At 42.3% G+C, this 27,875-nt stretch overlaps 1 protein-coding gene across 1 annotated transcript; it reads right to left on the minus strand.

Annotated features, from left to right (window-relative positions):
* Positions 1 to 25: 25 nt before the first annotated feature.
* Positions 26 to 27,875, minus strand: LOC143320492 (LIM domain only protein 7-like). The gene is made up of 31 exons (XM_076730191.1): positions 27,859 to 27,875; positions 27,635 to 27,711; positions 24,241 to 24,311; positions 23,622 to 23,691; positions 22,213 to 22,319; positions 21,215 to 21,245; positions 18,204 to 18,317; positions 17,955 to 18,120; positions 17,244 to 17,397; positions 14,176 to 14,235; positions 13,254 to 13,422; positions 12,884 to 13,020; positions 12,485 to 12,668; positions 11,677 to 12,291; positions 9,822 to 10,172; positions 8,450 to 8,564; positions 7,482 to 7,643; positions 7,160 to 7,335; positions 6,665 to 6,728; positions 6,488 to 6,547; positions 5,181 to 5,206; positions 4,978 to 5,085; positions 4,749 to 4,835; positions 4,213 to 4,391; positions 3,966 to 4,010; positions 3,682 to 3,734; positions 3,434 to 3,605; positions 3,140 to 3,322; positions 2,930 to 3,038; positions 1,470 to 1,572; positions 26 to 1,229 (listed from the first exon to the last, which is right to left on the minus strand). Exons 2-31 carry the CDS (start codon positions 27,701 to 27,703, stop codon positions 1,207 to 1,209), a joined length of 3,963 nt encoding a protein of 1,320 aa, XP_076586306.1. The 5' UTR covers positions 27,704 to 27,711; positions 27,859 to 27,875; the 3' UTR covers positions 26 to 1,206.

Raw genomic sequence — 27,875 nt, forward strand, 5'->3', positions numbered from 1 at the left:
ACAAACAAGTTTATTGGTGGCCCAAGTGAGGAATTATAACAAGGAATTAGATCTAAAGAAGTCGGAAACTTACCAGATAAACACAAGAAAATATATTGCATTGTACTGATTAACTTACAGCTGAACTTGCCCATATAGCTTTCCACACAACAAGCAGTGAGTCTTGCAATGTTGATGCATTACACAGATGAAATGCTGTTGCAGCAGATTGGAAGATTAACAAAAGGTTGCACACTTTCATGAATCAGGGCAGGCAGAAGATTTGGTGACATTTAGATAGCTGTTTATTCTTTCTGTCCGGTATCGCTTGACAGCATAACACATCTCATGTAAAATGTGCTGCATCTTTGTAGCTGCTGTTAATTCTCCTTTAGGTAATAGATCCTGATTACTATTACTAGATGCCATTGTAGTCAGCTAAAGTCATTAATACATACTGGCAAGTATCTGAACCTTAGTTTCAGTGTCATAAACTGTAAAATATTAATCATTACACATCAAAAACTAAACATGTCACTGCTCAAATAGTGTGATCTCAAATAAGAGGGGCATATTCAAATAATGATATTTCTACTTGCTGTATGACACTGACATTTGTTTTACTCACGAGACCAAGGATGCCACCATGTGGTACATAAATGAATAACAAATAAAAACCCTTACAGATAATATTTAGTGCAATTTATTCCAAAGACATTTCAGTTTTGATACCCATTTTCAGCTGCGTTGTATATACACACCACTGATTTACCCCAAAGTGCACCTGGTGAGATTACAATAGAACAGAAAAGTGCTTCATTACAAGTTAAAATGTGCTACATGAACAAGAAATATCTGATACTGTTAAAGCACTACAGGGCAAATATCAAATATAACACAAGCAACACTAATATTAAGACAAAAGCATTAAATTCAACACTAATTATTCACATCATTTCTTTATTTCACGTATTAAATCTTGGAAACAAATTAGCAGGAAAAAGGACAGACAAAGTACCATATTAACCATATTTGATTAAAAAAAAAAGCCACAAGAGTGTACTCTGATATTACATCGCATCATAGAGTTTACAGTTTTACCAGCAATTAATGTTTCTCTCAGAAGTCACAGCTTGGCTGCATGGACAATGTTTCCACTGTGTTCTTTCAGATTTATCCAACAGTGGTTCAACTGCTTACTCCATAATCTGGAGTACGGCATGCTGGTCACATGGAGGGGGCACCAGTGGCTGAAAAGTTCATAAACGTTATTAACAACAGATTCAGATTTTTACTTGACAACAAAGCACATTTGGTTTAAGTGCTTTTCACAGCAAGCAAGCAGGCCATAAAAGAGCAGTTGTATTGATTCAGAAAGACTCCAAAACAGCAATCTGGGAAGGCTGGTGGCAAGAGGTGCAGAAGCTGAGGTGTGATATGTTTCTGAGAGAATCAGTCGAGGTCATCGTCTCACAAAGGCCAATACTCACACTTGAGTTGGAAATAGCAGGGCTCACAGTATGGCTTCCCATTTCGGATTTGAACCTGGACTCCGAGCTCAGTTCCTCCGAGATGTCGGTAGCAGCCCACACACTGAGAGGAGGAGAAGGACGTGAGAAAGGACTAAGAAATACGCCCGACCTGTAATGTGGGCCTTTTTTTTGTCTAAATTACTTCACCAGATTGTCCGCCACCCAAGCACAGAACAACTAAGCTCTGTCTTTGCATAAAAACAATATATATACACTCAGTGCTATGTGCGTCTGTCGCTCATATGGAGTGGAGAGTTGCAGAAGTCAATCAACTTTTGCATCTACATGTTAAATAACCTAGGTCAATTAAATCTGGGGGTCTTCTGCCAGTGAGCTTTTCACAATAAGCATCTAAAAGCGAAGCAGGACAGTGTGCTGGATTCTTCCAGTCAACCCATCATATGCAGAAAAATAGAGACCGGGGGAGAAATAGCACACGGGACTACCACACTAGACACGAGCACCAGGCCAGATGCCTCACACAGACTGGTTAGGAAGGACAGAAGCATAGAAAGGTGGCAGAATGCTGCTGCTGGCAGGTGCCTGTAAAGCTGATATGATTGTAATATACAGATGTGAGACTCCCGCTGACCTCACTAAAGGTACGGTCACATTAGTCTTCAATCTGATGAAATGCTCCCAGAATAAGCCACAAAAAGGGCTCTCATTGCCACTGGTGTGATGCAGGTGATGCACACTGGGCAGAACGATCGTGGGTGTGCGCAGTCATGTTTCCGTCCAAATGTAGCACAAATCTTAAACGCATCTCAAGAAATCGGCAAAAGAAACGCAAAGTACCGCATGCTCCGTCCACTGCTGCTGTGGGAATATTGGGGGTCCGTTCACTGAGATAAACAGCTGCTGGCACTAATTCTCCCGCTGGGTGGCCATTGAACCATGAGATTTTTTTTTTTTATTGTAGTTCTAATAATTGTATTTTACATGTCTCTGTAAAGCACTTTGGTGGACCCCTGTCATTTTAAAATGTGCTCTATAAATAACTTCACACTGATGTGACCATTTGTTTTTGGTCCACACACACACACACACACACACACACACACACACACACACACACACAAGGTTTTCGTCTGCTGCCATTCTTCATCTCTTCACTGGAGCAGAAGCTTGAGTGATGAGACACTTGCTTTGTGTATATCGATACGCAAACTTTTCCACCTTAGCCAAGCGTAAAAATCTTGTATTTTGGACTTTTATTTTGAAATTTCTGCCATTTCCACTTTTTTTAAGCACAAAATGGAAATGTGCATAAAAACACGTGGAAGGAAAAACGCTTTGAGGGAGAAGCTGCATGTTTTTCTTTGAACATAAACACTTTCCATAGACGTGAATGAGAGACGAGTAATTATTCACAGGGATTGGAGCTACTGTGACCGCACCTTAACACGGTCTCTCACCTGGAAACAGGCGAGGTGGAAGCAGAGACTAAGGGCCTCTATGACCATGGCTGCCCCACTACCCAGGGCACGCTCACACACACAGCAAGTCCTCCTGCCACTGACCATCCTGGGGCAGCACATGTTAACAGTGTGAAGCCAAAACGTATGATAAGAAAATGACACACATGCACAAGAGAAACGCGCTATGCAGCGGCGTGAATTACATACCTGGCGTGAAGAGAGGGGTCCATGGATGCATTTCTCTGGGATAACATCGCTCCAGTGCTGTAGCGGGAGGAGGAGTTCCTGCTCGGAACATAGTAACCTGCAGCAGCTGAGTGTGGGCGAGGGTAACTGAATGAAGAAAGTGGGGACTGACGCAAAGTATCCAGATTGTCCAGAGACTCAAACCTGTATTTGAGGAAACAGTGGTAAGAAGGTAAAAGAGGGGGAGGTAATGTGATAACAAAACAGCTGTCTGGGAGCACTGGATCCCAGTTGGTACGAATTCTGTACACCCACCTCTTCAAGGGAGCCCCAACATAGATGGGTTCCTTGTAAAAGCTGCTGCTGCGCTGACGGATCCAGCTGTTGTCGGTCAGGAGCTGAGTCCTTTTCTTCATCTCCTCCAAAATCTGCTGTCTATCTTGCTCAACCTTAGACACAGACTGTCCTTTTCTTTTCCTCTCATCACCTGGACAAATCAAAGTTGGAGCTCAGTACATCACCAGAACAGAGGGGACTATTACGAGACAGAGGGGTAGACTAACCTCTCATCTGTTTATGGGGGCCTCCTAATGCTGGGGTAGACAAGGACTTTGCCCTATGGGAGGAAAAACAGCCATTATTCTAAAAAAATACTCTTTAATGAGAGTACCCACCTAACAAAAACAGCCAATCATCTTGCTTCATACTAGGCAATGTTTGCAGACAAGCATCCAACACTGGGGTCTTTCTGCCCAAAGCTAAATATTAACAACTACTTTACAGGACTAGGCCCAAGTCATGCCGAGTGTTTGAAAATAAGGGGAAACTGAGCTGGTCTTGTTCTGACCTGTGTGCAGGAGACAGCTGAGCAAAGCCACTGGAGTCCTCAGGCCTGAGGTGCAGCATGAAGGCCATGCAGGCAAAGCACAAGCAGGAAGCACAGCAGCAGTGTAAGAAAAGATCGTGTCAGGCAAAAGAATGTTTATAAAAACGAACCAGGCTTTTAACAATAAGCACAATGATTGCACAGGCATAACTGTCACACTCAGCAAGGACGGAAAAATGACAGTGTTAGTGACAAAGACTTTACTTACCAGGCTGGCTCGACACGCTTGTCGTTCTGCACTCCCTGGGCATTACTTGGAGGTTTTGACCCTGCTTCTTTCTGCTCATCTCTGTCAGGCCTCTGATCTTCTTCTCTGGTTTTCATTCCAGTCACATGGAGCTGGGCGCTGGCCACGCTCTCGCCTCCATTGGCCGTCTCATAGGTGTTCTGCTTCAAACAGATGAAAAGAAATTGTAAGCAGTGAAATTTCCTGTCAGCAGTAATCACAGATGTGTCCGAGCAGCTGATTAAAAACATGAACTCTTACTTTAACCGGCCTAATATCATTTCACTGTAGAGGAAAACATGAAATCTAAGGATCGTGATTAGTTACGTTCTGTGGACGATGGAACAAGTACTGTCATCAGGGGCCGCTGCATTAATGCACATACATGAGGTACACTTTGGAGAGCTCTTCTTCTATGGTGACTTTATAGAGGAAAATCTGATACAATTATCATTTTAAGATCAGTCAGTTTTAAGTGAAAATGCTTGGAAAAGCCTCCAGGGACCACACAACATTACCCCTGACTTCCTGAACTCCCCTGTTGCATCTTGTTGTGCCCTCTGCCACTCCGCCTGCAGCCTCTCCTGATCGCGCTGGTACTGCTCCTGAAAAACACACACACACACACACACACACACACACACACACACACACACACACACACTCTTTAAACTTTATGAAGATGAACAAGCAGCCAAGAGCCTCTTTGGTGCTGCGTAGTTCTGTGCTGGAGGAACGAGTCTTCACCTGTAGGAGGCGCTCCTGTTCTTCCTGCCACTTCTCCTGACGCCTTCGATCCTCCTCGTGGTCCCACAACCAGCTGGATGAGGAGGGGCTGAGGGATGGCACCTGGAGCTGGTGATGCACAAACATGGTCACAGTGCAGCACACAAGCAGACGCAGAAATTGATGTTTGAACGTGCAACCTTGTTGAACAGGCGGTAACTTACATCAGATATTGCAGATTCTGAACCTCCTGTGTGAGAAAAGAACAGGTCAGCAAAGAGAAGCCCACACTGTAGCTTAAGATGCTCAGGTTGTGTGTAATATCATCCAGGCCACACATACACCACACAAAGGCTGGGGAGACATTAGAAGACTGCGAATCTAAAGCAAAAATGCTCTGGATCCCACAATTCATGGTCTTTTCATGAAACCTGTATTTTGCCTTCTTGTGGGTCTCTGCCTGGTTTCACAGTAGATAACAGACAAAAACACCACACATTTTACTTTGTTTATCCTTCTGACCCCTGACAAATCCCATGCAGCCTGAGCTGGAGGCTTGTAAGCCACCATGAACTATAAAACATCAGGTGGCTAAATTGTCTGTGAAGATGAGAGTAGATAAGATTAAATCTGCAGACCTCTTTGCCAGCCAGCAGCATGTATGTAAATCAGCACACTGATCTGATCTGCTAATGTATCCCCAGCCTAAATATACTGCAAGGCAATACTCAGAGAGACAATAGAGTAAAGAGTTGAAGCGTGCCACATTAAATTTAAAAAAAAAAAAAGGGCGAATCACACGCTGCATGACAACACAAATCTGCTTAGTTCATGTGTTGATGATGCTCCACAACAACTGATTTTAGACTGCTAGCATGTAGGATCAGGGTACAGTTAAAAAAAAAAAAAAAAAAAAACACCTCACACAGTGCAAACATTTACCACACAAGTAAACCCATGAGCTGAATCCTGCAGAGCCTGAAGAGGGCAGCCATGGCAGGGGGACACACATCAGAGTCATTAACAACCGAAACGGACAGCGTTTCAAATCAGTCAGTGTGCGAAAGAGTGAGAAAGTTACCAGGTAGAAATGACATTCAGTTGACAGAGAGAACACTGAATACTGTATGTCAGCAAAAGAAGCATGGGCTGCACACCAGGCGGTCTATTACAGATACGATCGCTGCTGTCAGCTCTGGGGTCACTGTAAGCACCGTTTGCACCCCAGTCTGTAAAATACACGAATGGCTTTCTGACTGATGAATTTTAGCTAGCTAAGCTGCTTTAATTAAAACAGTTAAATAGATTAATGTTGTTATGGTGGTACTAAAGTAAAAGTTCTCATCTAATCAGCATCATATGGTTGCTTTTAATTACTGTAGCAGCCCCTTCTTAAATTCTTCAAAAAAAAAAAAAAAAAAAAAAAAAAATCCCACAGATAATGCACAATTTTAACAATTAACCAAGCCAAGCCAAGCACCAGCCACCGAAGCTGCTACACAAGATGCCTAAGTTCACACTGGAATTTTACCTTTCTGTCTGAAAAATTCTGTCCTCCTTTTCTGATTATTCCTAGTAAGATTACCATAATCTACATGAGGAGGAAGGATGGATAAGATGAGAAATGACATGAGTACATAGGCGACAGTATCTGAGGAGCTTGTTACGTAATGTTACTGCCAATACAGACTTTTACGCCTGTTATTACCTTTACTTCTGGCTGTCCTGTGGTTGTCAGCAAGCTCTCCATGCATGACTTTACCTTGCATAACCTGGGCAGGTGAGAGGACACCAAGATTCACCTGATGAGCACCACTAATTAAGCTGCACTATCAGAACAGCCTTGTGCATCCATTTTTGAAATTAGGTGATAACCGTCTACAGCCCCGATTCCAAAAAAAAGTTGGAACGCTGTGGAAAACGTAAATAAAATCAGAATGCAACCATTTGCAAACAAACGAGGGTGATCATACCCAGTCATGATACTATCACCTGTTAGCAATAGTCTTTTGTTGCTCCTGTCCCAACTTGTTTGAAACATGTTGCGAAGGTAAAAATCAATGAGGCTGATGAGTTAAAACATTAAATGTCTACACAACAAAATCGATGAGTTAGTTTGCCCGTTCTGTTTAATGCTTCACACAGCGTCCCAGTGTTTATTTATTTTTTTTTTTTGGAATCTGGGTTGTAAAACATTGCTCACATCGTCCATCTGCCCATTGAATTTGGACACTTTCCTGACTGCGGTTTCTGAAGAGGCACCACTGTTGGCATGGTGATCGGGGCAACCTATCAGAACAGGTGCTGCAGCAGTCAGATTGAGGGTCACCCTGCTCTGGCCTGGCTTGTTGTGATGACTCCCCTCACTGGTGCTCCAATCTAATGAAAACAACCAGCCATCAAAACGATGGCCACACAGTAACATTTGTGACCCACTGGTTAGAAGTTAGAGGTTAAATTATCACAAATCATTTCAGGAGGTGGTAAAAGGCGTTAACGGCCTTTTTTTTGGCTCATTATCTCACCCTTGTTGCCATAGCGCCGAATGTCCATGGTCAGACTGCCGGCTTGCAGGGAAGATGTCATTTTATCCTTCCACTGGGTGTAGTTCATGTGTGCCACTGCAACTCCATTAACAGCTACAATCTCATCGTCCACACACAGCTGGCAAAGCTCCGCTGGACTGCCTGAGGAGGGAGGGACAGGCGTCGGGAAAGTGAAGCGAGATGAGAACGAGGACAGCAAAGCATAAAGCATTACATGTGATTTGTTTAGCACAAAACGAAGAAGCGAGCTGCAGCGTGTGGACGGCGACGTTGCTGTTCAGAGTTGAAAAGTAGGCCAGTAAGCCAAAACTACATAGCAGCGAGTAAGTGACACCTCCTCTCACATCTCATCAAATATTCATGGTTGAGTTTTAAATCACTGGTTACATTTTGGAGTTTAATGCATGTACAGTAAAGACAGACAGAAGAAACAGTGAAACTTAACATCCCTGTGACCATTTCACTGTTCATACATGCCATTATTAGAAATTTCTTTGAGGGAAAGGGACCCTTTTTAGCATAAAAAAAGTCATTTTTTTGCTCATTCGCAGCTGCATAAGAAGCTGCTTTGTCTCAACCCTCAACAAATTGCCTCAGTAACATCATTTTTGTGTGTGTGTGTGTGTGTGTGTGTGTGTGTGTGTGTGTGTTTCAGCAGTGACAATTTGTCAATGCTCTGTCTGCGCTGAGACCTGTCAGTGTCTTGAATTACTGCTCTGTTTCTATGAGTGGGATGTTGAAACAAATTTCCTCTTGGAGAAGAAAGAAAAAAAACAGTAAGAGCACAATGTAGCATCGCCATCACTGTCACTAAAATGTCCTTGTTTCACAATACGGAGGTTCACAGCAGAAGCTTTATTCTCAATGCTTTGTCAGTCTAACAGTAAATGTGATGTCAGTGTGCCAAAATTTCAGCAATCAAGAGTTAAAAGTAGTGAAAGTCTTACCAGGTTCGATGAATTTGACTCTCGCCCCGGTGGAGTCCCAGTGAGTCTGGAAACCAAAGTCTGGTCTACTGTTGGGTTTAAGAGTAAGGCTCACTCTCATGTCACTGTGAGACCCCTGAAACACACACACAAAGGTGACACCCTGTGATCCAATGTCCCGCGCTTCCTGGTGGAAACTAGACACGTCCGTGGCCTCTTACACAGACATAGTAAGGGATACACTGACCCGGATCAGTTTATTATGTGCAATGGGGTGCAATCATCACAGCAGGCCTGCAACAAATGCCATCTTTGTGAAGTTTAGAATGAGCAGGCTTTGTTTTGCTGTCAGAAATGCTGATTCAATGCCGTGTTCATGTTGGTGGCTTTGGTGATTCAGCATTACATTTACCAAAATGAGGATGGTAGAATATTGAAAACACCTAATACACAGCATCAAAAACTTGACATTATCAGCTTCAATAAGCTGGTAACTAAGCGTATATGGACATATTAGGACACACACACACACACTTACTCTGCTGATTAAATTAACTACTTTGGGCTTCAGTTGACGTTGGGCAGAGCTATGCTGCGAGTTAAACGGGGTCATGCGGCAAGAGCAACGTTACATGAGTTGTCTCAGCCGAGCAGGTGTCAGAAAACGAACAGGACAGTGAGGGAAATGTCAATAAACCTTTTTCGCGGCAGACATTTGGACATGCCATGGCAGGAAAAGTGCAGGTGAAACATGACAGCCAGCCAGCTCGCGCAACACCAGCACCCTGGAAACTGGCTCACCTACATCAAATATAATCGTTCAGGTATCAGTTACACCTGTGTTTTTCCTGCTGTGACAAGGCAAAACATCTGCAGTAAAAAAGGTCAATCAAACAGTCCTGAGAGGTCTGATTAGTCCAGACAAGTGAAAACACCTGTGTGGGTGAAGGAAGACCCTGTAAGAACAGAAACATTGCTTTATGTCTGTTAACCAGTCTATGTTCCAAGCTTGACTTGCTATCAATGTTTTGGTCTACACATAAAGAGTAAGCTATTTTAACAAGAGCAATCATTAATTACCATTTGTTATAAAAATCTAGCAGATATTGATTAGTGTCTGATTACTTTTCAAAGTAAAACATCTTATAACTACACTTAAAAGTGATGATTTTTCCATCACTTTGCCCATGCTCCTCTAATCTCATCGCTCATTTAGATTTTCTATTGATCAACCGGCGCTGTCGCTGACCAGCACGAAACTGATTTGAAAATCCCTGATTAGTCATTAAATACTAGATTCAAACATTCCAAGTTTCAAAGATGGAAGTTTTACAAGTACATCTTTGTATTCACATTGTACAAATGCTGTGTGCTGAAAGATAATAGGACATACCTTTGGGTGGTCAGTGCTGGCATTAGATGGGAGAGTCGAGCCTTTGTTGTAGTGAGCCTGTGGGTTTGAATAGGGTTGTGGGAGCAACTGGGTGTGGGTGGAGGGCTGATGGTGATAGCCATTGGTCTGATGGGAGGTCTGGCTGGAAAGGGTGGTGCCTTTCACCACCTCCTCTGTCTGTTCTGTGCCATTCAGCTTTGCCTGCTGAGCTTTCTTCTTCTGTCTCACTGAAGCCTGGTACTGACCCTTCAGATAGCCAGTCGCAGTCTGTCGTTTGAGCGAAGATTCGGTGGGTGGAGAAGGAGGTTCCTCTCTCTCATTTTTCAACAGCAGACCCTGGTTGTTGTCTACCTGGAGATGGACAAAGACAAGATGTATCTGCACTGTCCTCCCGGGCACATTTGATGGCATCATTTATTCTGCAGCGCTGAAATGTGACTGACTGTACAGAATGTAACAGAACAGAGAATAAAATCATTGTCATTCAGAATATGAAAATAATCTGAATTTGATTCGGGTCATGTAAACAGCGTATTCCAGTTAGATTTGAATCAGGCCTGAGTATTTTCCAGTTCAGACTTGTGGGATATTATTCAGGTTTTAGGAGTATTCTTTGGTCATGTATACAACACATTCAGTATGTGTCAACTGGGGTTTTTACAGCAGTTAGCGGTGGACAAAGAAACAGACCTACTTTTAGACATGAAAAATTTGGAATATTCATCTTCATGAGCCACATAAACAGCTTCATAGGAATATTGACTTTTTCGAAATAAGGGCAAAAATCTGAATATTTTGTGCACATAAACGTCGTCTGCGGTGCAGCAGCAATTCTATAATTAATGAGGAGGATGTTCCAAGAAAACAAAGGTAACACAAGCTCACTCACATATAGTATACACATATACATGCCGACCCACCCCCACACCCACCCACCCACCTACCCACCCACAGGAAATGCTCTCATTACATTAACTACTTGGAGCATATTTGGCTGACTGAACAAGCCCATATGCACCCTCCTGAGCACTAAACTCCCATTAAGCCTGAATTATAACTGTCCACGCTGCGTAAAATAAAATCAGCAGGTGGCAAATCCTGCGCTTTCGAAACACCAGGGAATATTTTCAGTTTTCACTGTAGAGACACAGATTTATCTACTGCTTGTCTCTGTCCTGCCACCATATCCATCACCGTGATTCAGCAGCATTTTGAGCGCCTTGATTCCAAAATTGGAACACATTTGGAGATGAAACAGGATGTAAAACCTGAATGAATTATGAGAACGCGCTGTTGAAAAGAGACGTTGTTAATATAAAATCCATTAGACAGAGTGGTCTCGTTTTAAATGAGGGTTTGAGAGAGGGATAGTAGTTCACAAAAATGGTTGATAGTACTGGTTAAATGTTTTATGTATGCCTACTGGTGTGCCAAGAAGTTACCACAAATGTTTTTTCAAGAAAAATCACCAGAAACGTGTTTTGTATTTTTAAAATGAATTTCAAATTTTTTCTTGATGACTGTCAACGAATCAAGACACTGTTGCCCAAAAACCACTAAAAACACCCCAAAAAGCCACATCAGTGGGGGTCTTCTTTGTCATGATGACCTTGGACACTGTCGTCTATTTGAGTTGATCACGCTTATGTCCTGCTGATGTAAATACTTGTTAGCATTCCAAGTGTGTATTAATCCACGGCTGAATTAACAACATTAACAAAAAAGGTAGAATAACGCCCGACTTATTTTCTAAGTTAATACCATGACAGGAAACAAGGTAAAGAGCTAATTTCTTCCACTTAATGCAGAAGCCATTTAGAGCAACAGCGCCAGCTGTGATAACTAATGAACTCACGTTAAACAATCTCGGCAGTGAAGACACCCTGGACTGCTTGGTCCCAAAGGGTCTGGCTGTGATTGCAGAGGAGAGACGTGATGAACCCTCGGACCTCCGGTAACCACGAGGAAGGCTGGCTGAGCCGGACCACGACCCGGTTCTGGACAAGTACTTGTAGACTCCTGCAGCCTGCTGACCTCTGCCTTGCTCCACAGCTGGTTCCCAAGATGTCTTCTGGTTCTCTTCCCTGGACTTGTGGTTCTGGTGGTCCTGCGGGGTTTCAACTCCTGCCTGATTAACCACATCAGGGCAAAAAGCTGAAACTTTTGGATCAGCGCAGAATGGAAGCTCCTTGTGAGTCCACGTAGTTGCACTAGGATCCCGGATGCTGGTAGACTTTGTGGTCTTGTTTGGCTGTATAGTTGTGATCAGAGTGGAGATTTGGTTTGTAAAAACATTTTCTTCCTGGGCCAGTTCAGATGTGCCCTGGGCTTTGACTTGGGTCTGGGAGCTGAAGGGGCAGTCCAGAGAAGGTGTGGTAACTCCTGCTCCATCTGAAGCCAAGGAGGCAAAGTGGGTCTCTCCTCCCAAGATGTTCCTGTCAGAGGCAGGCATGGTTCCAACTGTGGACCCCTGAGAAAACACAAGTCAACACTAACCCAAGTGGAAAATAGAACTATTATTTTCTATATACACCTTGCTTTGCACAACTGCACCTGTATCTGAGGAAACTTTTCTGTTTCCTATCATGTAGGCAGTTCCAGCACAAGTATACTCGAGTAAACAGACAGGGACGTCCATTCAGGTAAAGGAGAACACATCTTACCTGAGTGTGTGCTGAGATATGGGGGCTAAGTGGAGCCGTGGGGCTGAAAGGTGCCTCAGTGGCGTAGCTACGGGCCAGCAGTGCTCGAGTATGTGGCCGCAGATCAGAGCTGGATGATTTTGATGGTGGAGAGGTGGAGTAAGGACGGGGGGCAGGGTTGTGCCTGCGTGGTGACTGCTGGTCTCTGGGGAATGGGCATGTAAGGGAAGAGGAGCCGATGTAATAAAGGCAGCAGAAAAGAAGGGGGGTGGGACGTTGTGTCATGTTACATGAGTTCACTGTGGCATACTGAACAGTTATGAAGCTAGGCCAGCAGCTTTTCATACAAGCTTTAAACTTTTGGAAGCAACAGGATTGGGAAGTTTAAGATGTTCCATTACATTTGTAGTAGGAGTGTACCTCTTTAGCAGTCCGCCGCCTTCTTTCCTTTCAACAGCCCCATTGATCATCTGTTTAATGACATGCTCTCGGTCTTGTGACTTCCTGCGGACGTCAGACTTTGTGCTCCTTCGACGGTTTTTCCACTTGGTCAAATCCTGACACAACAGATAACCCAATAACACTGTAGTTAAATGCACAGACGCAACAATGTAATATCATTACCGATATTTTAAGGCTAAAACACTTTGACTAATTTCACTCTAGAAAACCATCTTTTTGTTGAGACTGAAAGGTATCTCTTTGGCAACTGACAAAATCAGAAAGATTTCTTGCTGTGACCAAATTCAGATACAGAGTCCATTCAACAAACACACTTTTCTAGACTCACCTCCTGCCACTGAACCTCACTGTCCTTGGCAGCAACACTACACTTGCGTTTGTTTTCTTGATTCCACTCTCCTGTCATGCCAGTGTCCTGGTCCACATCATAAATGACGTGTGCATCAGGAACTTTCCGCACAGGGTATACCATCGGGATGTCACTCAGTGATTTGCTCCTGGTTCAGACAGACAAAGAGACAAGATGCGGAAATAAATAATTGAAACACAGAGCAAACAAAGATGGCCTTTAAAACACTGTAGTTGCTTGAAAGTGTCACTTAAGAGCCCCATGCAGCCGAGCAAGCATGATGAATAGTATGCCAACTTACACTGACAACTTTCTGTATGTACGCTTGATGCCAGCTCTCTCTCTCAAACACACAAACAGTACATAACACTGCCACATTATTAGCAGTTGCAACACGGCACATTCTGCATCCAAACAACAGAATCCTTAGCGAAGTGCGAGCAGGAGAGTAGCATGCATGTCAAGTAACGCGGCAGAACAAATGGCAACAGATGCTGCTGTCTGAGAAACACAACAGCCATGACTTGTAACAAGTAATAGTACTGCTGTGGGCAACAGAGGATGTCAGATGTGACATTCAAATAACTTACAGCAGCATTTAGCAGGTGGTATATCAAAACTGTGACATAATTTGATGGGAGGAACCAAGACTGTGATTACAAACAATCCTGTAGTTTGTCATAAATTCTACTGTCAAGCCTCCGCCTGGAAAATTAATAATGGGCGGTACACCAAGTGCTCCATCTTTATGGAAAGGCAAATGACATTCACAGCTTAATCTCCTCTGTAGGTAGGCTGAATACAGACAAAAGCACACCAACACGAAGCAGCAAAAAAGCAGTGATGGCGAGAGCAGCCTCGGACACCTTTGCTCCACACAGCCCAAAACTTCAGGACTTACCAAATCCAGCCAGGATTGACCTGAACTGGTCTCTCAGGTCTGACCTGGATTTGAAATGCTCTACAGAACCAAGGAGACAGACAGGAGGACTGATGAACGCCATATGCATCTAAATATAAAAAGGCACCTTGTTTAACAGTAGCAGCTATGTTGAGGCACTGCATATATGACTGAGAAAAAAAATATATTATTTGACAGATACTTCAGTACCACAGCTGCAGTACAAACCTACCACACACATACACATACATACATACATACATACATACATACATACATACATACATACATACATACATACATACATACATACAGAAGACCTAGATGGGTGTATTTAATGGGTGTGTTTAATGCACAAATGCACATGCTGCAAAATATTTTAGGCAGTTTATTGACCAGCTATGACACACTTTATTTTTACACACCAAAGCCATATTCACACAGAAAGAAGTGTGGAAACCATTTGCACTGGAACAAAAGGTGTTAAAAGTAGCATGATTCTGTCATGGCTATCAAAGTATGACACAAGGCCTGAGTCATCTGTTTTACCATTATGAACTAATGAGTCACTCAGCATGATGCTGTTAAAAGGTCCTCACATCATCATCAGCACTATAAAAGATGTGCCAGAGTAAATGCCAGATAATTCAACAAGGACCAACAGTACAGACTCAAAGCACTTTTAATTTTCCTGTCAACTTCATAAAACATCCATTTGAAAAACTGAGCAAGATTTGCATATCTTTACCAAATTATGCAGCTTCCTGGTGGATTAGAGATTTGCAAATGCAAAAGGTGCACTTCGTACATGACGAGATAACAAACAGGATAGTGTGTTAGAGCTTGTGTCAACAGTCTCAGTCGTTTGCGTGTCTGAGAGTTTGTGTGTGCCTCAGGTGTGGCTCTTCAGGACCAGAGCGGAGGCTTGAAGAGAGTTCTCTTAGAGATGCTTTTGGCGCTCTCCAGGTGCGGCAGAGAGGTTTTGTACAGTGGCAGATGTCAGGAGCCAGGAAATGATGTCAAAGTCAAGCTCTTCCTCAGAAGCACCCAAAGCTTTGTGGCTACAGTGGAAGAAAAGGAACAGAAGATGCATGAAATGAGCACGATTTACAGTAAGTTTTAAAATAAATATCACAGAGAAAGGAGGAGAAGTTCAGCAGTTATGTGATCTTCCTTGCAAACTAGTGCCAGCTATTTCCCTGTGCCTAGCAAACTGGGATTTAGTTTGCTGCTGTAGTTAAGCTTAATTTATAAACTAATATCTAGCGCTTTAGCCAAAAACAATAATCAACAGATGATATGCATGCCATCATGTCACACTGCAGGTTATTTTAGCGTCACACACAAAGTCTCAGGTTAGATTTCACCAAAGGAGGTAGAGTAAGTCAGAGTCCAGCCTGACAGCCATGCAACATTTTTTGTTTCTTTAAAGCTACCAAGATTATTTTCTGTTCAAGCAATGCATCAACAGCTCTGCACATTAATCACACAGCAAAACCGCACCGTCAGCTTTGCCTTGTATTCGTTTTGAGTGAATCTTAAAAGCTTCTTGACACTTGCACTATCAGCACAGCCTCACATCACAGAGTAGTAACAACAGACCTTAAGACTTGCATTTTATGATACCAGGGTCTTCTCTGCGAGCCGAGGTGGATCGTGCGCACGCGGATCTCCTCTTCAGGTGTCCAATATCGCGGTAAGAAGCGGTCATAGTCGGGGTTGGCAGATGTCTGATGAAGGGTCTGCTGCACTCGCCGGAAATATAAGTCATCAAGGACAGGGTCCACCTCAGCGTCATCATCTTCGGAGTCTTCCTCGCACAGCGCTCGCAGGAAAAGCTCTTCATCAAAGGCACACTCAGGAGGAGACACAGTGAGGTGGGGTTGAGGAGAGAAAGGGGCATCTTCAATGCTGCAGCAAAGAGTGGTACACTCACGTCTGAGATTATTCTCAGCTGATGGTGATGATCACAGAGACATCACTTTGGTCGAGTTAATAGTTACACCAAGTATCTCAGAAATGACCTAATGGCACAAAGCTGCTCCAAAATGTTAAAAGGCAGACTGATGATTAATGCATGGAGGCAAATTCACTGTTTTTAGAGGATAAGGGTTACACAGTGCTTTTCCATTTCCAAGCAGTAGAGTAGTAGGTAGTGTGGTGGAGTAATAACAGAGGCAAGCAGAGCACTGACACACACACACACACACACACACCCCTGCCAAAACCTATATTGTCATCTATTGTCGAGCCAAACTGACCCTCCAGGTGATTTGCAACTGAGACTAGTGCTCAGCTGAGCAGCTGACTGGATAAAGTCAATGGCATGATGAAATTTACTAGTATTTCTAGTTTGATTCAGATCTCATAATGACTTCCTGGGCCAAATCACAACAAAAAGGCACTTTAAAAAGGAACTTGACAACAAGAATGAGCACTTTTCAGACATCACTCAGCAACTCAGAATTACATTCAAAGTACGTTGTCAATCTAGACTAGCGGGAAAGAAATAACACGAGGCTTAAATACCATAGAAATCTGAAAATAAGTTCCATTTTGTGTGTTTAATGTCAAAGTGACTTTGTCTACTTGTGACAACTGTATTCACAAACACAGGCATTTCTACACGAAGTTCATTGATTTGCACTTCCAGTGAAGTGAGAAAGTAAAGCAATTTCATAAAAGAGACGCCAAAGTTTCTGAAAACAGGTTAGTCCTCAACCAATTTGAAGACGATGAAATTTGCTTCAAAATGAGATTCAACCAAGAACAATCCATGACATACTAATGACAGATATTACTGATCCCAGTTATCTCACCACAGCAAATCAAGAGGAAAGATGTTTCCCCAGCACTGTATGTTACTGTTGTTATTCAAACAACTGCACTCAGGAAAAAAAAAGATCTTTTCAAAGGTATGTTCAAGTTGTTCACTTGCATTTCTGTGCAAATACAAATAAAACAGAAAGGCAAATGTTCCATTGACGGAGTCATTTACCAGCTATGGATGAGTGAGTTAGTAGCAGCAGCGAGTGAACTCTCTGTACAGCGGGACATGTTTGTTGTACCTGGCAAGTGGACTCGTGGAGCCCCTTCCATTCTCCTCCAGTCCTTGTTTCCTCCGCAGGAGAGGCGGTGGGACATAACCTTTGTTTTGTTGGGCTGGGGTCTGTGCGGTCTCCATCCTGAACACCTGCTCAGCTTCTGCGTCACTTCCACAACCTTGAAACAGAAAACAAGGAGGACAAACATAAGACAAATTCAAAAAAAGAAAACAGGCAAGAATATGTAATACTTCAAATGAAAAAGAGTTTCAATATCAGAGCATAACAGAAGAACCTTGAGTGGATGACTGAGTCTTCACACAGCCAAGCCTCGAGAGAGCATTCTGCCAAGTATTTTACCCTCTCCCATCACACACACACACACACACACACACACACACACACACACACACTTTTATCACCACAGTGTGGAACTTGCCACAATCTATCCCTGACGTACACTCAGACCGAGCACAGCAGATTGCAGACGAATGTCACACTGAGGATCAGCAGCTTCCTGTACGCTGAACTAATAAAATTAAGGCTGGTGAAGCATAATAACGTGGTTGCAGATGGAATGGTCACTTCATAAGTTTTTGATAAACACGGTTGTGTTGGCATGTTCTGTTGTTGACTGACAGCACGTACATCTTCTGTCTAATCTATCTGTGGACAGGAAGTGATGTCTTCCACTCTGGATGACAGACGTTTACAGAAGTTACACAAATAACGTACCTTCATTGTTTGGGTGCAGAGCTTGGGGGTCCAGAGAGTCAGTGGTGTCCACGGAGTTCCCCGTCTTATAGCTCGATCTCACGTGCAGACTTTCCTCCCTCTCTGGGTACCAGCACTCTCTGTACCCACTGTCTTTCAAAATCACATTATTGCCCTCATCTAGAGTCTGGATTTAGAAGGCAGGGTTAATGGGGATTAAAAAAAATAAAAGGACTATAATTGTGTTAAAAGCCTAGAAGAGCAACTTACCTTAGACAAGGCCAATCCTAACAGCCCTTCAAAGGCCTTGAAGTTAAGCTGAGGACCACTGTAGAAGGCGTCTAGATGAGCCTTGCGACCCAACCAGTAGATTGTGATCAGAACCTGAGAAAGAGAGAGACAATTACAGGGTACTCTTCTCCTATAAACTGAATGAATGTTAGCAGCCTGCCTCTTTTTCCTCACTTGGTATACACCATTTATTGGGGTGGCTGAGGAGGAGCAAGTTAAAACTATCCATCCTATAGTTTTTAGGATATTCCAGCTTGGACCAAAGTGGTGGACTGACATTGTCATGTCAATGGTGAATGCTTCAGCATGCTAGCATGGCTCAAAAATATGTTAGAAAATGAGTCTGCCAATAAACACAACTAGGGAATTTCTGTTTTCCCTTCCATACGGCCGCATATGCTAGACTTTCCCCACAGCATCAACCACAAGAGGTACCGCTGAGGCGAGGCACATGGCCTTCATAAGACAGCTTAAACCACTGGTACTGAATACTGCTGACAGTCAGTCAGACACACACCTGACAGCCATTAGCAAAGGCAGTGACTAAAGGTCTGTGAAATAAGCATCTCCTCTCTGTTTAGTTTTTTATTATTTCAGCAAGCAAAGCGTATTGGACGCGATTTATTTCTCATTTGCCTTGAGGCGAGGGATATTATTTTGACAGACTGCTTTCTCCCTGGCAGAGCAGCAGACTGTGCTGCGAAGGGAGATCCACAACAGTGCATGTCAGACCTTCTCCATCTGTAACCGAACAAAGTCATCACAGAGCGGTCAGCAGATTGAAAAAGTCCACGTAAGGCTTAAAGAAAGATTGAAGATTGAATTGGCTAAATATTTCACAGCACAATGCTAGTAAGATGAAAAGATGAGAATTTTGAGTGGTAATAGATGAACCTGTATGGATTCCCCATTATGCTCCTTCAGTGTCTGTAGCGGGTACCTTGGCGGTCAATAGAAAGCATTCACTGAATACAGAAATGAGTTCATTGAGTGAGTTCTAGCCGTCAGCGTCATTGTAGAGAAGAAATCGAACATACTTTTTGATCTTTTCTTACAAATGATGTACAGAGACCTGCTGTAATATGCAGCCTGATTGAGTTGTTGAAGCCAAAATTGGTTATAGTTTTCCCTCATTTATACAACCTGAGAGTAAACCAGCGGTAAGGTCTTATTGTCCGTCGTAAGCACAGGGACAGGATGTGTTCATTATTCACTAATAGCTTGTCAACTACCACACGCCATGGAAATCATTACACTACATGCAACAAGGGCACCATAGGTTAATCCTATTTAATGGTATTTATTTGCCACGTATGGTTTTGCTGAACAATGGATCTAATTCATATCAGTGTTGTGCAAAATGGAATAAATAGAGGTTGGACTTTAAAGAATAACTATAAGACTCCTCTACAATGAACACTGATCAATATCACATAATATTTTGCTGCAGCAACAGCAATATTAGCAATTAGGCTGTTTGTTGTGGTGAAAATGATATAAATACTGCACTTCGCCTCTACACCCCATTTGCCTTAGTGATACCGATGGATGCACATGCACTAAAACAGGCATCAAAAAGGAAATAAGATTTAAGTTTGACCTACATAATTACCTTATTATTTTCCTCATTCACCCCAGATGAAATCGATAAAGTTTTAAGTAATCACTGTATTTATATTTATAGCAGACTGTGATAAAACAATAAAAATGGCACATTTTTACATGGTTGAAGACACTCCACTCTCTCCTACTGAACTGTTGAATCACACAAAATCAGACATTGAGACCAAAAACTATTCCTCACAGTATTTACCAACTATGCAGATTTGTAGTTTTTATGAGATTAAGGTGATACATGTACACTATTGAAAAGACATTTACAGACATACTTGTAATGCTTACTTTGTATGAGTCTATACGTCTTTTGTCTGATCTCGATGGTTTTTTTATGAACTGGATCTTCACAATTAAGAACAAAGACTTAAAAAGTTTACATGAGACTAAACTTGATGGTCTTGGCTGAAAACACCATCAGTCAATTTCACCTTTGTCCTATAAATAAAATCAGATGCTGATTTAGTGTAATTTCTGGCATTAGCAGACACGTTTATAGAACATCACTTACATTGAAGCTAACTGCAAAACGAGGAAAAATTCATTAACTGCTAAAGTGAAGCTAATCAAGCTTCTAAAACGTCCCTCCAAATAAAGTAATTCTCATTTAATGTGAATGTGTTCCTGTTTTGTTCAGGGTGCAACAGTACATAAACATTATTCCACATTACATCACTGCTGCATGTAAAAACAGTGAGATATTTGTATATCTAGCTGGAGACCAGCATGAAAACTGTGGATTTCAATGGAGGTAAATTGACCCTAATTGGTTAATTCAGAGAAAAATGCAAGACCTGTTTCAAAGAAAGAGTGCTCTGACAAACAGCCTCATTACTGAGCCCAAGTTGTCAGCTATTGTGTAATTCAAATGAGGCTCCCCAGATAACCAAACAAACTCATGAGCTTTGAAACATGTAAAATACCAGCAGTGCACACAAGCGTGTGCACATACAGTACTCACAGAGTTCACTTATCACAGTAGGAAGAGACGAGTTTACAGGTACAGTTTGAGGCTTAGTGATAAAACCTTTAAGACTACATTTTGGCACAGACTACCTCAGGTTCCATGCCAGATTATTGGGATGAGACCCAAACTCAATTAGCAAAAACAACCCCCTTGACCATTATAACTCTGAGTCTTGATTGGATGTTGGCATCAGTATCAGGAGCTGGAACCTGTGTGCTGCTGTTACTGGTAACTGGGCTGATAAATGGGATGGTGACTACTGACAATCACCCGTGTAGAGAAGTTCAGTGGAACTGTCAGGAGGCATTTTAGTAGGATAAGTGGGGCAGGACAGAGTTCCCTTTTTAAAATGGAGGGAGAGAAGAGAGGGAATCAGGGATAAATGATACAGGAGAAAGGTCAAACTTACATTCTTGAGTCTTCTGTTGCTCTCATCTCGTCTAAGATAAAAGACAGAAATAAAGAGAGAAGCTCCTGATGCTGCTTTTTATGGTAGGACAGCACATACATCACTAAAAAATGCAATGACTTGTACTGTAAACAAGATAGAGAGCTGTTAGGACAAAAAAAAAAAAAACCCTACAGAGACATTTCATTTGCAACGTTCTACTAATCAGCTACTTATCAGAATTCATAGAGAACAGGCCATCAGCTCGTATAAAGCAGCGGCTTGTCAGGCAAAGCTCATACCTTTATTAATGCAAAGCAGCTGTGAGACTCCAGCTATAAACCTTTTTCATCACAGGTACGGCAGTTAAATGCCTTGGTGTAAAATGTCCTCAGCAGTCAATACAAACCAGATAAAGGAAGGAAATTTATAAAAGGTACGAGTCTATTTATGGGTGAAATGGAAGCCATCACTACACTGGTATTTATGATTGCTGTCGTCATGCTATCTTCACTTACAGACGATTTTGTAGGAGCGCAGAGGACAGATAGAGAGCTTCATTACATGGCGCAACAACAATCATGCAAAATGCCATCACTATCATTTTATCCTATGAGACATTTGTATGAGATTTTGCCACAAGTGGAATGAATTCTTCCGTTATGGCCAAAAACATGTGATTAGTCAAAATCTAATGAGCTCATATTTGAGTCTGAGTGGACGTTTGTGCCAAATTTGAAGATTTTCTTTCATGGTGTTCCAGAGACTTTGTGTTCACAAGGAGGGGACAGACGGACAACCTGAGAACATAACGTCCAGGCCATGGCTGCTTCCAGTGTGGGGACATAAAACCATATCTCAGACACTATGAACGGATACTTCAGTGTATTTGTTTGTGAGCTGAGCTTCGAATCGAAAAGGTGGGCTCCTCTTTAGGAGCCGCGAGCACCTGCAGCTTCTGGACAGTTGAACACAGACTTAACGTGACATGACACTGCTCCTTAAGGACACTACTGTACCTGAGTGTTGCACGAGTGGACAGGTCCTGCAGGTCTCCTGGATGAAACAGCTGTGACACATTCAGTCCCAGTTTCCCACAGGCTTTCAGGAACACACTCACATTATCCTGGAGATTCAAGTAGCAGAGACAGCTGAACGAGACCGTTTGAAAAATAAGAGCATGAAGAAATCTGGTACAGAATCAGAGGAGGTTGAGGTTGATGATGATGATGATGATGATTGGGTCAACTTTCTGGCTATGCTAGCGGCTAGCTAGGCAGCAGCAGTCAAAAAAAATCAATGCTTAAAGATGATGACAGGATCATTTGACGTAGCTGTACTTTGTCTTTTTTGAAATGTCGGCTCTGTCACTTAGACGGGGAGGGTTAGTCAGATAACGCTTTGGCATTCTCTACTGGCAAACAGACAAACTGCAGGATGTGAGTCTGAATACACAGACATGCATGCACTGTTTTCAGTTTTAAAATAACAATATTCACAATGAGTAATATCTTTTATCCTGATATGTAATTTTATTGCACATAACGTCTCAAATTACAATGCAAACATGACGTATTTACCAAAAATGAAAGGAAGCTAAATGTTTGCTACGATTAATTATCCCTGTCAAATTAAGGGGTTCAAAGTTCTACAAACAACTTATTTATTTCACTCGAACAGCTTGAGGAGTTGAAAATCAATACAGGCACCTCTGTTATGCTTTGGAAAACCTCAGCAGTAATCTTAAGCATATTTGATTTGTGGGTAAGAGGTTAAAACATGCAGAACCACCGGTATGGTCCTCTAGGCTGTGTGCTGATTCTCCGCTGCATCTGCATCTCAGACCCCACCATCACCACCATCACTCCAGCATCCACCGTTGGGTTCTATTTATAAGCCCCTGATGGGAGACTGCAATTGCTCTTTCCCTGCCCTTGCTTTGGGCAGTTTTGGCAATTACACTTGTGTGAAGCCATTGAAACACAGCCTGAAGCCAAAATAAAAATCTGCATTTGCATTTGCATCTATGCCCGATGGAAAAAAAAAAGAAATTTCAAGTTATACATTCAGCAGTTAGGTTGTCACACACAAGTGCAGTTTCAAGATTATTCAAGCTGTGGCAACACAGCCTCTCTGTGTCTTTAACAGGAAACCACACAATGTGTCTAACTTCCTGGCTAGCAGGTGCTTTCTTCTGTACTTTCATATACCCAATAAACACAGATTTTACAGGCTTTATTTACATCAGCCAACGACAGAACAATTGTCTACACGACTCAAATATTTACAGAACACTTCAGCATTGATCGACACAAGAGTAAAGAAAACACTGCCTGCACCACACAGCTATGTGATGCGTGTACACACACACACACACACACACACACACACACACACACACACACACACACAGCTGTAAAACACTCACCAGGCCAGCGATGGGAGTTGAGAGCCTGTTTACTCTCTTAATGATTCCAGGTTTCAACTGGTTGATCAAGCTACAAGTGAAAACATAAAAATCATCAGCTTTCTTATTTCCATCTTTATGCCGCACAGCTCCATTAATACTCTGCTGTACATCAATAATCCTGACTTTGAAAGAAACTATATTAAAAGAGAGAAATGCAACGAAAGGTTCCCTTGCTTATAAAACAGCTTGACTGCATCTCAGACAAAGAAACAAGAGGTTTTAGGCTTCTGGGCCAAGCTACTAGTTGTTGCCCTCATTCTCATTTGTTGGTCTCATTGTTCTTTTGTAGCTATAAGCTGATGGTATAAAAGTCAGCGGTTACTTGGAGTGTGCTTATACTCCACAGAAAATGCTGCAGAACAGAGAGTCAGTGTAGAAAACAAGCCTTATGAGATGAGTCTGTATTAAATGTGATTTAAAGATGGTGGCTGCTGCTAGGCTAAGCTTGCAAATTAGCCTGACTACACTCTAAGCACAGCTTTTCACAGGAACCAGGCTTGAATTTAATTGTCTGAGATTAAAGCGTGACTTCATAAAAGTCCCACAACATATCCCGAGTTTGAGCATCATTACTCACTCGCAAAGCAGGACTCCGTTCTCTAAGGCAGCACGGAAGTCGTCGCAACCAAACGATTTTCCAGTCACTTCCTGAGAAGAAAGAAGTTTAGAATTTGCCACCATTAGCATATGTGTGTTCAAAGTTTTGGAGATTTATGTTTTCCAGTTTTCCAAGAGTGCTGCTTTATGCTCACTGGAGGTCCAACACAGTCTTCAACAGTTGAACCTTAAAAGCACTTTCCCACACAGAAAACTGATACTCTGCAACGGGACCTGCCCACAACTACATTTACAGACTGTTCATTACCTCAAACTTGCATTTATGTGTTGGTGCATATACATGCTATTCTAACTAGTGTGGGCTGCAGTTTCCAAGTAGGATGCTTGAGTACTGTGATGACGCATTCCAGTGGTCCGGTCTGTAAATGCATACCGCCAACTGAGAGACACATTTCACATTAATGCCATTTTATTCTAGAGCCTGGTCAGTATTAGCTTTTACTATTCAATAATATCTATTAGCATATTAGCATTGGTGTATGTGTATGTCAGCCGATAAGTAACAAGAAACGACAAATAATTTATAAACAATGCTGCATTTCAAACTTTGTCCACCAGAGAGCGCTGACAAGTTTAATAATAATAGAAGATATAATTTAAAAAAAAAGGGGAACATTATCTAAAATGTGTTTCTCAAACTCATATTGTCAGCCTCAAAAATCCAGTACTAGTATTGAAATATGTCATACAGGCTCCAGTGTATCCCTAATAGCTTCGCAATTAAGAACAAACGAAGTGCTGCATCTCCCAGTGTCACTGAACCGTAGAAAACAAAACAATGAAAATCAGGTTTAAACCAACACAGCATGTAAATTGCAGTGTGGTTGATTAAAGTATTTTAATAAAACTGTCTGGTTCAAAAGTTGAAAAAAGAGCTGGACCATTATGCACTCCCGGTAAAAGACACAAAGCTGTTCAGCGGCTATGGCAAAAATTAAGAAAACAAGGTCCCTGTTGAAGTTAATTAGAACGATGCTTCAGTCCACACTGCAAGCGTTTCCCTTTTTCATTGTTTTCAACAGTAAAACAAAGTGAAGTACATTAAGTGCACTGGGGGCTATTAAGATTTAGCCGAAACAACATATACAAATAATCGTCTAGTATCTACAGGGTAAAACAATGGGTCATAAAAATGTACGTGGGCAAGCATTTCCACCAAAAAAATGTAAAGTATCTTTCAGTCAGATGAAGAATACAGCATAACCTGAATGATTCTGCACGACAGAAACAAGCACAAAGCAGGGAGGGGGGTTTGTAATGAGGACATAAAAATGAGGGCTATTAAGGTTCGGTTCCATAACTAACAGAGGGCCCCAAAAGGCTATTCTTCTCACTAATTAGTCCCCCCAGGAATCCACGATCACAATTCATTTTTGGTAGAACTGGGCACAGAGCATGGAGAGGATGCATCTCAGTGGAATCAGACAAGCGAGCAGAGCCAGAGTAGCACAATCGTGGTCAAGATACGGTCTGTTCTACGGCACCAAAACTTTAACTCTTCATCTCAAATAAGCAACCGCCCCTATGAAACCACAGATTCATGTTCAGAAGTGTGACGTGCACGTTCCTCTAGAGATCTTCATTTGTCAAAGAAAGTTTCTCAAATCCAAAACAAGTCAAACAAGGCAATTATCTCAACTATAGGCATCAGTGCTGAGTCTGTGTGACCCAGCTCTAGCCAACTGCATCACATCAAATTTAAAACTGCAACGATTAGTCGACGAACCCACTAATCTGCAGCTGCATATGTTGATAATCCAACAAGTCATATTTTTTAAATTTGCAGGTTCCGGCTTCTCAGATGTGAAGATATGAAGCTTTTCTGCATCACACACGATGGTAACTGAACATCTTTGAATTCTGGGACTGTTGGTCTGATAAAACAAGACATTTAAAAGGATGTCACCTTGGCCAATCAATATACAAATAGCATATTTTGGATTTTTGTGATACGTTATGGGCAACATAACCAATTGAGAACATAACTGGCACCTTAATCAATCATGGAAATAATCACTAGGTGCATTCCAAGCTCAATTAAAAGGAAAACTGTGCTACACTTAGGAGCTATCTTTCTCCTGTTAAAGAGATGATGGACTTGTTCTAAAACAGAACACTTGCTTTAAAACTATGCTGCTCCTTTTTCACAAAAAGCTAAAAAGAAAAAAAAATGGCCCGATTGCATAACGTAGAGAAGGCCAATCCATTCTTATTTCTTCTACTACAGTAGGCACCGAGCAAGCGTTTACGGGCAATTGCTGCTGCTAATAATAAACAGCAACGATTTCTGGACACTTGAATATACGGAAGCTTATTATCCTGCTATCTGTAACACTGGACATTAGTGCCAACACATTCCCAATGTTGTTTGGCACAAGGAAGCGTTTTTGACACCATTTACTATTTCTTTAAAAGCAGCATGGCTTGCTTCCACCCTGTCTAACACACACACACACACACACCCACACCCACACACACCTCCTTGCTGTTCATCCATCCTTTCATCCGTCAGTGCAGGAAAGTAGACGGGAAAAATTGGCATGGGCTCACTGCCAGGAGAGCTCCGGACAGAATTCTCATAAAGATCCACTCAGACACAATTGACATTAATGGTCCCATTTCGAGTTGGTCAACACTCAGTGCCCACAGTCTACAAGTTGCTTTTAATGGTTATGATTCAAGGATTACAACTTCTACAATGTTTGGACAGGAGCAGCCAATAACAGGAAAAAAAATGCAATGCTAGAAAACCACATCCTCCTCAGCCTGTGCATGGCAAGGTCTGCCTACACCGTGTGCCTATCACGTTAACCACAGTGTGTGCAAAGAGCTCAAACTGACTCATCAAAACAAGCCACGTGAGCACATCTAAGCCATCCACACCCAGTGCATCACATCTCAGTGGACAGGAGGAACAAACATGATAGTGTAAAGCATGCTGGTGCATCTTTCCAGCGTCTTTTCTTTTAAACTAATTATCTGCCTGCCTTCCTTCCTTCCATGTGCATTTCCCTCTGACGCTCTGCAGGCAAATCATTTTTATCTGCACAGCCACATAGGGCTCCCTGTGTCTGGAGGCCAACTCTCACCGATTTCTTATCAACGTGCATTTTGCATTTGAACTCAAAGATAAGCCTATAAAGGTGCCTCACTTTAGGTTTATGAGTGTTCTGAGCATCAGCTGTTTTTACTGAGTCAAAGTCTTAATGGTACAAACAATGGGCCTGTGATCTTTCATGGCTGGACTGACTAATATAAAACAGTTCCATTAAACTGCCCAAATCTGCACAGTGGCTCACACAGGAAAACCTCTCCGCAGCCCATAAAGAAAGAAATGAAAGTGGAGCGTGTACCTCAATCCAGCGCTGAGCCTCGATGAACGCGTCTGCACAGCTGACACTGGTCTGCTGGCGCCACTCCATCTTTAATCCTGTGAACACGCAAAAGGCTCAAATCTAATGAAAGAGCAAAAGAGGCCACACTTTGTTAAATTAATTACGGAGCACGGAAGCCGCCACCACCAAGCTTTTCAAATAAATTCAACTCAACAAACATGAGAGGAAGCTTGTTCAGTCACCTGCTGTGCGTCGCTGC

Source organism: Chaetodon auriga, chromosome 1, assembly GCF_051107435.1.
Source record: "Chaetodon auriga isolate fChaAug3 chromosome 1, fChaAug3.hap1, whole genome shotgun sequence".
In the NCBI taxonomy this organism is placed as follows: Eukaryota; Metazoa; Chordata; class Actinopteri; order Chaetodontiformes; family Chaetodontidae; genus Chaetodon; species Chaetodon auriga.